Source organism: Apaloderma vittatum, unplaced genomic scaffold (genome assembly GCF_000703405.1).
Source record: "Apaloderma vittatum isolate BGI_N311 unplaced genomic scaffold, ASM70340v1 scaffold11035, whole genome shotgun sequence".
In the NCBI taxonomy this organism is placed as follows: Eukaryota; Metazoa; Chordata; class Aves; order Trogoniformes; family Trogonidae; genus Apaloderma; species Apaloderma vittatum.
The window spans coordinates 6,716-20,148 of record NW_009715514.1 but is presented as its reverse complement, the minus strand read 5'-3'; the positions used below and the strand labels follow the sequence as shown (position 1 = coordinate 20,148).

Sequence of the window (13,433 nt, the reverse complement as noted above, 5' to 3'; positions counted from 1 at the left end):
ACAAATCATTTCATGTAAGCACCCTTTTGTCTGACTTATTACCATTCAGTTTATTAAAGCTGCATGACCTCGCTTACACGGAATACACAGATGTAAAAGGATCAGCAGCCCGTCTTCAAAGGATAACATGATTTCTGCTACAGCCAGTATTGCTCAGCTTTCAGCTGTTTTGAAAAAATATTTAGCAAGCCACATGAGAATCAGCTCTATAGAAGTCAACACCTTAAAACTTGCTTTTATCCTAGAAATTCAGTGCTGTCAAAGCCTGCATACAGCTACAGTGCACGAGGGAAGAAAAATAAAAGTTGAATGCAGGATATTAGTCATGGAGAGCAACATACCTGAAAAAAAAGATAAATCTACATAGTAATCCAGTACTTTGCTTCACAAATAAAGTAGTTTCAGAGATTCAACAGTTAAAATCTTTGGAGTAATAAAAATGCCAATTGCCCAAAGAGCAAAAGAAAAATTAAGTCACACAAAGACAACCAACTTTTTTTTATATTTTCTTAAAATAAAGAATAAAATAATATGGAAACAAAAAAAAACCACCCAAAACTTACTCATCATTTTGAAGACCAACATATCTTGGACTTGGAACCAGCATGACTCTAACATTTTCCAGTTTTCCTTTTACAATGTGCATGAACTGATCAAGGTGGCTCGAAGGTGGTTTTGTGGTGTATGTCAAAAAAGCATCATCGAAGTTAATACAAAGTGTTTGTGGCTGATAATGATTCCCAAATGCCAAGCGACCCTAAACCAAAAAGAAAACCCAGTTATTTACTATACTCTGCTCTTTTATATGTGCATAAATTTACCTGTAATAATACATTTTAAGCAGCTACCTGCAAATAAAGACTGTAGACAAAAATTCTGGCCGTAATCTGCACCCATCTAAAAATACTACCTTCTACATTCAACTCTGAATATTCTCTCTCCCATCATCTCAGGAAGAGTTTTCTTGGTTTTGGGGGGGCAGGCAACATGAACTTTCACGGAACATGTTGACATATACCTATTAAAAGATGCAGGGAAGAAATAAAGCAGAAAAATCACCAAACCGCCAAATACCTCCCAAAAACCCATCATACCACACACTGGTTCAACACCTGTGGCCTAGCTAAATCACTTGGTGATATTCTTGAACCTGTTTTAAGACAAAAGCATTTCCCCAAATAGAACACAACCATGTTTCTGTCAGCACCAGCAGGATCTGCGACTGTGTCAGGGGAGTGTTGATGGCGACTTCTTAAAACTTTTTTAAAGCATGAAGGAGTAAAAAGTGGAAGAAAAATGAACAGCAAGCCTGATTTTTTTTAAGCATATACTGCTAAAAATTTTCATTACCGGGGTCTTTTCACTTACCGTGCTCACATTGACTTTAATGACTGGAATAAGCGATCTCCATGAAGAAGAGGGGTCTTGTGATTCGGTTTTGACTTTAACTCTACAGGGAAAAAAAATAGTTTTGATTATTTGGGTTTTTTTACTGCAGAAGAACTAACCAACCACTTCTTCTAGGGGTTTTCAGTACACAGCTCCCAGGGAACACTACTTCCCGCAGGGGTGTCTCCTACAGGGGACCTTCTAGGAGACTACCACAACCTCCTCTGGAGTGAGGACAGCAGGAAGCATATGTACCTAAGCCTCAGGTGCTGGTACACTCAGCTGACCTGGGTGGAAGCCAGGCATGCCGTGTTTAACACAGAGCAACAGTGAACTAAACCTTCCTCAGGGGAACTTGCTCTGTTCTGAATATTCCTGCGGAGGGATTTTTCATTTCCTAAGACACATCTTCCCCAGAGGCAGAACTCTTTCTGCACCTGTCAGTATGGGCATAAGATGAAAACCTAAAGAGTGGCACAGCCCTTACCAGAATTCAGGCCTGCCACAGCATCCCTCAAGTTACTCACTACAAAATTTAGTAACGCGTACTGGTCTGGCCAGAAGCGGACTCGAGTCTCATTAGATCTTCTCTGCTCCTGGCAATAAATTAGTCTGGTGTGATTTCACCCAAAGAGAGGACTGTTACTGAACATCCAACTCCACCAAAGCTGTATAGAACTCCTCCTTACAGACCCACACCATGTTTTCCGAGGTGCCCCCAAAATTAAGAAGGTTTGTGTCGCTATACACAAACACACGCCCCCAAAAAGAAAATTTGTGAAATCAGAATTTGCAAAATCAGAAACCACGATTAAAGCGCAAAACCCACTGCATCCTCCCAACACCACAGAGATCCTCACATTTTGGCTATTCAATGTCTCCAGCAGCTATTGCTTTACTGAGCAATACATTATTATTCTGCAAGCATAATCCTCCTGAACACATGCCCCCTTTCTACATTGTGTTTCAAACAGATTTTTCAACCTGTCTCTGATCATTAAACAAGGAGTATGTGGTTTGTTTGGTTGTGTTGTTTAATTATTATGGTAGGAAATCTGAGGAAAGGAAAAAGATTTAGACTGTCAGGCTTGTCAGTGCAATTTCTCTCTCCGCTGTGCTTCAACCATTTGGCCTCCAGAGCATATGTTAACAAAACATTACCCAATTAGTTCAGCACTTGGCAGAACAAAGCATCAAGATAGCAAAATGAATAATAATTTACCTTTCAAGATTGGTATGGGCTCTCTGCCTCCCATTTACTTGTGCTTTTTCATCATCTTTCTTTGTTGGAATTATTGTGGGATCCAAGCCAAATAGTTCTTGAAGTTGTCCATAAAGCTCAGAACGGTTGTACACATGAAATTCAAAGTCATTCACCATAATATAGAGTCGTGTTTCTGCCTTTGGATCTAAACAAACAGTAGGAAAAAAAAGAGTTTCTCATTCTACTCCAACATTCCCTTACAGTATTTACAGTTTTTCAAACATGCACATTTTGCAAAAACAATCTACACAGTAGTGAACAGGTGCTCAAGTACATACTAAAAACCAGTAAAAGAATCCACAAATTAATTACACTGTTCCAAGCAGATCAGTACAACTTGGCAATTAAGACAGTTGCACACAAAACACAAAACCTGAAAGGCATTTCACCCTTAGGTCACAATGGTAAAATAAATCCAGGCAGGAGCTGCACAAAATGCTAAGTGAGGTTTACTCAGTCTCGTACATAAACACCAAATATATCCCTTGAGGCACAGCACAGAAGCTTCGGCACCAACTTCTGCTTTTTAGCACAGATAGCAGTATTTGAGACAAATTCAACCTCAAAAAACATACGGCTTTCTAGCCAAGCTCTGTGGTACAGCAAGCCTGAACGAGGAAAACGCTTTCTTTTACAGAAAAATGGGAAACATTCATTTGCAGAACTTAGAAGATCCTCACTTTGCATAATTGCCCAGCATTTTCACAAATGAAAAATTCTAACTGTAGTATCAGCTTGATTCTCTGATGCTTAAAAACTAGATTAACATCTGCTCATTGCACACAGAGCTGTCTGTGACATACTTTGACATACTTTGGCCTTAGATAGTATGACCTAATTATGTAGTCGAGGTGAGGAAAAAGCTTGCACAATTCCTCCCTAATTACCCAGTTGAAAGAGTGCCCGTTACACATTCACTCCAGAGACCTGAGCTGCTCCAAAATCCGAGCTGCTCTTTCTAAGTCAAACAGACTTCACGAAGCCGTAGCACCGACGGTCATTATAGCAATCCCCAAGCTCTAACTCAGGGGGTGCAAACTGAAGGCAACATTTTCCACAGAAATTAGAAAGTCAAAGCCAACACCACTGCTGTTCTGGTCAGAGTCAAGAGAAGAAACTGAACATGAAACTGGCTGAACATGAGCCAGCAGTGTGCCCAGGTGGCCAAGAAGGCCAACGGCATCCTGGCCCTGTACTCGGCACTCGTGAGACCTCACCTCAAGTACTGTGTCCAGTTTTGGTCACCACAGTACAAGAAGGACATCGAGGTGCTGGAGCGGGTGCAGAGAAGGGCAACAAGGCTTGTGAGAGGTCTGGAAAACATGCCCTGTGAAGAGCGGCTGAGGGAGCTGGGTTTGTTTACTCTGGAGAAGAGGAGCCTGAGAGGAGACCTTATTGCCCTCTACAACTACCTAAAAGGAGGCTGTAGCGAGGCTGGTGCTGGTCTCTTCTCTCTAATTACTAATGACAGGACAAGGGGAAATGGCCTCAAGTTGCATCAGGGTAAGTTTAGATTGGATATTCGGAGGAAGTTCTTTACGGAACGAGTGGTGAGGCACTGGAACAGGCTGCCCAGGGAGGTGGTGGAGTCACCAACCCTGGAGGTGTTTAAAAAAAAAGTAGATCTAGCACTTGAGGCTATGGTGTAGTGGTTAGATATGCTGGGATGAAAGTTGGACTAGATGATCTTCAAAGGTCCCTTCCAACCCCTAACATTCTGTGATTCTGTGAAACGCAGCTGCCCAAGAGCCAAAGTTTAGACAGACCTGCTTTATTAAATGCACCCCCTTTTCTAACAAATCTATCTGTTCCCCAGTGTTAGAGATATATACAATTGTCACCCCAACAACAGCAACTCATCTTTTCTCCTCAAACCTAAATTAACAGAAATTTTGATATAATTTTAAAGGAAGTAAATGTACATTGAGTTTCCAGAACACAATGACATCAGTTTTCTTGCAGGAGACAGAGAAAATTAATGAGCCAGTTTCAGTTCCTTCCTGTTTTCAAAAAAGCACTATCACACCCACTTCTTGGTAATGTCAGCCTGCATCAGTAAGATCTAGGCAAAGGATGACAAGGACAACTGTTCACCTGGGAGATCTCAATATCATCAAGAACACAAATAAATGTAATTTTTCAATTTCTGTATGCGAGCAGTAGAGTTAATTAACTAAATGAAATAATATGTAGTAATTCATTTCTTTAAAGGGCATTTAAAGAGACATGTCTTTTTCCTCATAACAAAAGTACGATTTGACCTCCGCACACCAGTTTGGTTGCCTAAGACACTTCTGGAACAGAAAAATAAAACTAGGCAAGGAAGGAGACAAACACATCTGAATGTCAGGTAAATGATTCCAAGAAGCATATATGTAAGACATGTAAAAGTAACTACCAGATGGATAACAAGATATTGAAGTTTTATCAACGTTTGTTGCAATCAAGCTTACTAATGTAGCCAAGGTTTGGACATTTGCTTTGAGTTTCATCAAAGTGTATTATTTATTATTTAGTCAAATGTTTGTATCACACCTACCCAAACGATTCAACATAAATATAGTCCTTGAACAAAACTTAAACCCTTAAGACAGAGTATACCATCAGCCTTAGTAATTTGGTCAGGTATAGGTATTTCTGTAGATTAAAAAGTATTGATTGGTAAGGATATAGTACTAAGAATCGAAGACTTGATTTTTCCATCAAGGTTAAAAATCACAGTATCTCAGCTAAATAATCAAAACGTAAAGTGAGCAAGGTTATTTCTCCTAGAAATAAGAATAATTACTTGAGAGGATTTTATCCAAGTTATTTAGTTGTCAGAGCTAAACACCTCAGACCTCCTTGGTTACTTGGATTATTTATTCACTAGTTACACCGTCTTAAATGCCAGCAGAAATGGTCAAAGCCTGGCAAAACTGTCAAGCAAAAATACCACTGTATAAGAAAGACACAACGAACATGAATTCTACTCATGTGAGCCACTAGAGAAATATATTTTAACTAGCAGATGAAGAAAATCCTATGAAAACCTGTAGGACAATAACCTGTGGTTGGAAAAATCTAATTAACTCTAAGGCTAGGTTCCACTTTCTGAGTTACTGTTTTTACTGTATAAAGAACTTAAATTGGGTCCTATCACCTTAGAGACTTAGTAATGCCGCAATAAAACGTGAGCAACTCGACCTACCTTACATGACTACACTGAAAGGGTGTCTCCTTGGTACTCCTGCCACTATTGAGTTGGTACTGTCAGAGCAACAGTTGCATGAGCTTGCTGACAAGTTTAAGAGGCTTGACAGCATGAGATGCCACTTCTCAAGGGGAGAAAGACACACACAAAAAAAAACCCCTCCTAAGTTGAATGACTCTCTCAATCAGTGCTCTCCTCAGCTGTAGACAGTTGCCCTCTCTGGATCTCCTGGAATTAGCAACAGAGCTGTGATGATTCCAAAGTCAGAGAGGCAGGACCTGCGACTCACTCAGCCAGATTCTAATCCTATCAATGACTAAGCACACATCACTGGGATACTTAGGTTTTCTAACAGCATTTTCCACAGATGCAATTAATCTTGTGCATCTGGTGTTAATAATCCTTCTTCAGTCAGAGATGAGGAAGAAAAATAAATGAATTTTTCAGACTTTCCCACATCTATGACTACAGATATCATCAAGACACAGCGTTATCAAATACTAAAGAACATTCCCTACCATAACATGTGTGCTGACAGAACAACACTAAATAATGAAAACTAAAATCAGTTCCAGAACGTAGAAGTCTGTATCATATTTACAAAATTCAATACCGGGTCAAATATTCTTAGACTACAGATAACAAAGGCTACTATTAGGGTCAAACATTTGTCTTAAGAAAGGTCCACGTTCCTGGAAATGAATCCTGTATTTAATTCAGTGCCTTGTCCTAGTCTACTAACACATATCATCCAGTTAAAAGAACTTACACCTGATGATTCCATGTACTTCACATACAAAACAACTGAACCGCACACATGCAACTGGGCAAAGGACTCATTTTTCTGTAGGCTTCCCGTAAACTTGAACGTTGCAACCTTTTTGACAAACCTACCATGCTGTTTCTGCTTAGGGTTGTACATCTTCCACCAGCGAAATATGATGAATCCATCCTGAATTCTAAATGAAATGACACAAAACAGAAGTTGAGAGTGATAATCCAAAACCCTGTGTGCACCTACATGACGCATCACCTTATGCAGTGCAGAGACCTGCAGTTGCAGTAGTGTAAAAACAATATTAAAGCATGAATAAAGCGTAACAACATTCAATTTACAGCATTGGCTGAAAATCGTATAAAACCCCATTGCCTTCAAAAGCTCTCCAAATTAAACAATAAGAATCCAAATAATTCACTATTTTCTAGTGCGTAGTTCATCAAACAAAATGAATCTTCCATACTTATGAGTGTGAGCACAAGGAAGTAAAAGACACAAATAACAATGTAGTTCTCTGTCACACTCTAAAGCATTTTCTTTGTCAAATATTTAGGACAACTAGAATCTTAACCAAGACTCACTTTTAATTCATAGTGCTCAAACAGCAAATGAGCTAATGAGTATCTAACAACCACCAGAAGAGTCAGCTTATCTTTAAACATGTAAAAATATATTAATTGCTCGTCTTTAAGACAGTATTTTGGTATGTGTTATTTAGAGAAATACATTTACTGCATTTGAAATTGCTATTCAGAAGAAAAACTCCCTTGGAAATCCACACCTGATAGACATGTCTTCTGTGATGAAATAGATTTCACGAACCATGACTTTTCCAGAAAGCACAGAGAACGAAAAGGAACCTAGTGTGAAAAAAAATATTTATCAGGTATCGGCCTAAACTTGTCAATGCTTTATTTTCTCAAGAGGAAAAATATAGTATTCAATTATCTGAAAGGAGTTTACTGCATATCTTCCCTTTTAAAACACAGACTTTCATAGGAGAAGCAAAGTCAAATATTCAGAACATGGAATCATAGAGTATGCAAGACAAAAGCATGCAGCTCTACAAGTTGCTGGGTTTGGCACTACCCAGGGATACAACCAACCCCCCGAGACACGCTAGTTACTCAGGAACACTCGTGTGCCTTGCAAAGCTTCTGAAAACTGTTAGGGAAGATTTGAACATGTATACTACCAAGCTATTATATACAAGATCATAATTAGAAAAATAGAGATTCCTGATAAAGTAATTTTTCAAATTTTGAATGGCTGTGAGTTTTTAGTCCAATTATTAAGAAAAATTATGTTTAGAGCAGGAAGAATTAATAAGCATGAAAAGCCCAGCAGGCAATGGAATAGCCAATATTTTTCCTAGGGCTTTTCACCTCGCTCACAGAAACTTAAGTAAACCATGATTTGTTACAGAAAAAATAAAAATAAAAATCAACATTAATCGATTGAAGCCAAGCTGTAGATCATGGGGTTTAATTAGCGTTATGTTCCTCTTACTGATTAAGTTTATGAAGAACACCATATTTTTGGCCAGCTATGTCCAGCTATCTTTACTTAACAGCAATTTCACAGAGAAATTTTACTAAAAGTCCATAGATCAAGTGTAGCAGCCAATAAGTATTTCATCTATTTTGCTCTTCCAAAAGTTTGATTTGAAAATGGTTTGGATTACAGTTCTTAAACTCTTGAGGACATAAGCAAATTATTGCAAGGATCTCTTTGGCGGGTGGATACAGGTGGGTTGTTTGGTTGGTTTTAAATTTTCACTGCACTGATTATCAAAAGTGACAGAAAAAGTCCAGAACTAAAGTCATCATCATTCCAGGAAGCAGTAAGAGGAAGGCACAGAACAATAAATGAAAGAAAATTAAAGAAAATTAAAAGTGCAGTCAGTGTAAGGTTGCCAGATACAGTCCTCTGTGACTCAGCATCAGATATTTTTGTAATGTGGGTGAGCGCCCAAGTGATTTGTACTGACCTGTTTTATTCAAAAATGTTTTAAAATATATATAAAAAAGTTAATGGATATTAATGCAAATGTTCTAGGCAGTATAAATCCTACATATCACAGTCCTAGTATGGATTAACATGATGAGTTCTGACTAGTTTATTTAGAAAGCAAGGAGCTGAGGCTTGAGAATCTCCGCAGAGCCCCTCTGAGCCCCCTCCAGCAGTTGTTACCCACTTTGCAGATGCCAAATAAGCCTCCTCAAAGGTGTCAGGGAGTGGGAAGGTGCACCTCAAAACACCAAATTGTAAGGCAAATGCAGAAGCAGCTCAGGCAGGTTCCACAGGGGACTGAGATGAGTCTTGTCCTTTTAGGACACTATCCAGTGTAGTTAGAGGGCTTTGAAAAAGGGGTAGTGGAACATGTTCAGATTTTAAGTATACAAAGTCTACAGACGAAACAGAAAAAAGTCAACTCAACCTACAAAAAAACCTGCCAAGTGAACCTAAATAGAAAATAATGAGAGACTTCCATGAAAAAGGGGTTGTTTTTCTACCTACCCCAAGAATCTTACCTTAAGGCATACACTGAACCTGGTTTTCCTCTCAAATTAAAAGCCATGCTGATCATTTTGAAATTACTATACCCAAGAATCACATTGATTTTACTTCAACTTCTCAGTAAATTGAGGTAAAATAAAAGGCAGCAGATAAACAAAAGCACAACAGTAATTATAACTCACCAATATGGATGTAGCCATGTTTATACAATCTGTTAAGTACCAACGTTAAAATGAGTCCAATGTTCCGGGAATTATAATAAGTTAGGTAGATAATCCATCCACAAGACAATATTGTCGCTGTTGAAAGATTAAAATGAATTAAAATATTTTTTGAAGTATGCTGACCTAGATAAAAACCTATCAAGACTACAAACAAAAAACAGTGTTCTTCCTAGTGTCCAAAAAAAAAAATTCAAACAGATCAGATGCTTGAGTGAGTGGTTTCAGAGAGATGTTGCAAGAGGAGTGTGACTAGATGGGGGGACAAAAGAAGGGGAAATAGTTGAGAAAAAGATAGATTCTTCACCGCTCTTATGTTCCCCAATATAAACAGAACTGTCTTCTGAAAGACCCACAAAAGGCACCACATAGTTCATACACCCCTTATCATCCACGACGCTTCATTTCATAGGTCAAATCGTAACATGCATTACCCACGTAGCCATTTATTTCAAGACAGCCTAAAAAACCACCACCACAACAATCACATCACATGCTTCCTCCACCCTTCTCCAAACCATGAACTGTAACTTAAGTTTCTAGTCTTTGATGTCTTAGCACAGGAAACAACATTATCACATCTGAAACCATTTCTTAAGTTGTTGAATCCTGAAAGAAATGTACCAGTCCTCGGGTAAGTAGAAATCCATCAACAGTTCAAGCATGGAATTTGATGAGGAAAAAAAGAAAAAGCAATCCAATGAGAAACATGTTTAAACAATAAAAAAAAAAAAAAGGTCTGCTAATCCCCAAAGTAATTTTTACTTTAGTTGATTAAGAGCTAGTAACCTATTTCTAACTACTACAAAAGTTCTCAAAGCTTCCAGAAGGACAAACCCAAAAGGAATGGGACTGCCAGGGAATGTACTAGTTCTAACTCCCTTCGCTGAAAATTACCTTAATGTTTCGTCCAAAGCATGGTAAGGAAAAAGTCTATTTTTGTATTTGAGGTATCTCTCTTCATTACACTACCAAATTTTGTAACAGAAAACTTTTATTTATGTATACACTTCATATTCAAGCACTCAAGATTTATTGTGTCTTTTGTTTAGAAGCTGAAGTGCAGAAAGGCACATGGGTACGACACCATCACTCTCTAAAGAGTTCACGTAATGACTCCAAAAAAAAAGAAAAAACTAGAAAAACCTCAAAAAAAAAAGATATAAACAATCCATTCTTTTTTTCCCGCAGTGAAATGCTCCACTGCTTTGTAATACTCCTGTGCTCTGCTGAAAGACGAGTGTAAGACAGAAGAGTGTGACCTAAATGACTTGGTCTTTTTCTTACTTGAAAATAGATCCAGTGTGGCCAAAATTCAAGTAGCTCATACACGAGCAGGGTAGCTGACACGTAAAACAGATCTGCGTGGGTGATGACATGGGAAGAAGGCAGGGAGGGTTAAAACTACTCCCCAGAAAATAAAGTGCTCTCGGTATTCAGTGAAAGCACACTCTCCAAGGGCAGAGTTTATCTCTTCCTGTTCACAGAGGAACTCGCTGCTGATCCTCTATCAATGTAGGGACAAAGGTGAACTGACTCACACTCCAAGGGTGTCATTCCAGTAACGCAACTTAATTTGAGATTCAGTCCAGCTAAACATTTAATTTTTAGATATCTAAAGTCAAGGTTTCCTCTTAGGGTGACATATCCTGAGAAAAACCAACCAACTGGTACAGTTTCTCAGCGCTATAGTCCTTCACTAGTCTCACCTCAGACGCAGAGGCAGCCTTTTCATCTCCTTCCACAAACACAGTCTTTACTATTAAGTGACAGATCCCATAAACTCTGTTAATCTCCTTATTGTATTATTGATTTTTAAAGTCTCTTCACTGAAACTGCATTTTGGAAATCCCATTTTGGAAGTTTTACTGAATGTGATTTTTCGAAATTATTCCAGAATTGAGCAACAGCTCTTTGAGGAGCATGCTTATTTCTAGAATTCATCACCTAACTTCCAGGAATCAATAGTTAGCTGCTCCTTCAGCATTCACCAGAAGAAACTATTGATTTTTTTTTTTTTCTCTCTTATAACAGGATACCATAAGCCAGCAGATGGAAGCAAAGGAGGAATGGTTGGTTGAAACTGGGTCAGTTAATATTACTTTAGTATGTTTCTTTCCAAACCTCCTAATAACAGAAGGCTACCCAGGTTTTTCTGTTGTTTGTGTCATAGTTTCTGGAATACCAAGTGGTTTCTTAAAGTGAAAGAGATCCGCAGCTCCCCCAAACTGTGTAACTGTATATAGGTCATTCCACTCATAGAAAAAGGGAACAAACTATGTCATTTCTTGATATTCCACACAGTCCTCTGTGAAACAGACACTTACTAAGTTTAATATATTCAAACAAATAAGCAGAACTTGTGGTTTAAATTTTAGCTCTTACGTGGAATTGCTCAAATTACTAATAGTTAGCTCTAATAATCCAGTGCAGAGAGTGAAAACCAGAGAAAGACAATTCTACAGGCCTCAATTTGACACTTTTACTCTTTGGTGAAAAACCTGAACATCCTTAAGTCTCAAGTCAAAGCTTCTGGATAAACATATTTCATATGTGTTCTGCATCTGTTCCGTATTTTACCATGAGCAACTATCAAAATGATGACTTCTCTTATTCTTATCTTGATTACACTTTGAATTTGATGTTGAGTAAGAATTGTCAATGTCAACAGATGAAAAATGAAATAAATATTCAGAAAGCACTCTCGGCTCCTTTCCTATGTCCTTTTCATTCAGTCTGGCCTACCAAAAAATAATTCCAGTATGTCAATAGCTAACGGACATGCTTTAACTCTCCAGAAGTCTAAAATTAAACCTGTTTTTCCTGCACTGCCTCTCACTCCAGGTCTAAGAATCAAGGCTGAGAAGCGCTATCTGTCTTAGGGAAAGCCCAAATGCATCACACACATCTAGCACTCTCATCTGGACCTGAATACAACTTAATGTTTCTTTTGCTGTCCCTGATCCACCTATTCATAGATGCAGAAAATAAGTGCCTACACATAAACATAAAGAACCACACTAGTGTTACAGAAAAATAGGGATCCCTAATTCATGCACATGTACAAAAACATCCCATAAACAAGTACACGAAAGGTTGACTTAAGGGCTTATTGTGACACACAATTTAGTCCAGAAGTTGTGGCTTTAAACACAAGAGTCTTTATATACCATTATTCCAACTACACCATACGAAAGGGCAGATATGTACACATTGCCATAAAGAAGTTTTTGTGTCAGCCTGTCGTGTGCTACAATGCTAATCCTTTGTTATGGTATTACAGTTAAACACCAGCTTACTCTGGTGTTAGGAAAAATTTATTTCCTGGAGAGAAGTTCTCACTGAGTTATTTTACAGTTTCACAGTTGCAGAGCACATTGAACTTATCTCCCAAGTGTTGCAGCCTGACTCATATCTCAAGCTCTGTATTTTTTCCTTTTGAATCACTGAAGCCGCAATACCATGCCTCACTAAACAGTTGTATGACAAATAAAAATCTCCTTTCAATGTTTTTTATTTAATTTGGTAAGAAATGCGATATTGACATACTAGCATTTAGAGACATACACTTCAAAGTCACACACAAAAAAAACCCCACTTAATCAAACCAGAATACATTCACCTTACCAACTAACAGCCAAACAACATTTGAGTCATGTTCTGTTAAGAAGTCTTCCAACTGTGTGATACTTGGGACAAAACTGTCATTTTTTCTTTGATCCATTGCTAAATTTCTTCTGCACCGGCTCGTATAGAACTGAAGAAAAAAAAAAACAAACAAAAAAATAGTAAGAAGTCAAATACAGCTTGGAAAAAAAATAATATGTACTACATCAAATCATCTCTAACAGTCTCTTTCATCATCTCTAACAGTCTGTTTCACACAGCTATGAATCTACTTGTTCTATTCCTTCAATAACATCTTCATGATTCTCAGCTACCCTTTAATACTCCAGAAAGACTTCCCCTCACCTTTGCTCAAAGTTTCCAGGCACCAAAATAAGGTTACAGATCAACAGAATGCCAAAACATGCTGTCCAGATTTAGGACTCTGGATGCCCTACACTG

General features: G+C 38.2%; 1 protein-coding gene across 1 annotated transcript in view; it reads right to left on the bottom strand.

Moving 5' to 3' along the window:
• KIAA1109 (KIAA1109 ortholog) overlaps positions 1 to 13,116 on the bottom strand; it is a 100,401-nt gene extending 87,285 nt beyond the window's left edge. Inside the window, exons 1-7 of the mRNA XM_009869187.1 lie at positions 12,993 to 13,116; positions 9,327 to 9,443; positions 7,406 to 7,484; positions 6,741 to 6,805; positions 2,612 to 2,798; positions 1,369 to 1,450; positions 564 to 757 (exon numbers count right to left, since the gene is read on the bottom strand). Of these exons, the coding sequence (XP_009867489.1) occupies positions 564 to 757; positions 1,369 to 1,450; positions 2,612 to 2,798; positions 6,741 to 6,805; positions 7,406 to 7,484; positions 9,327 to 9,443; positions 12,993 to 13,089 (821 nt within the window). The 5' untranslated portion in view covers positions 13,090 to 13,116. The remainder of the gene's footprint in view (positions 1 to 563; positions 758 to 1,368; positions 1,451 to 2,611; positions 2,799 to 6,740; positions 6,806 to 7,405; positions 7,485 to 9,326; positions 9,444 to 12,992) is intronic.
• Between the last annotated feature and the right edge of the window lie 317 nt (positions 13,117 to 13,433).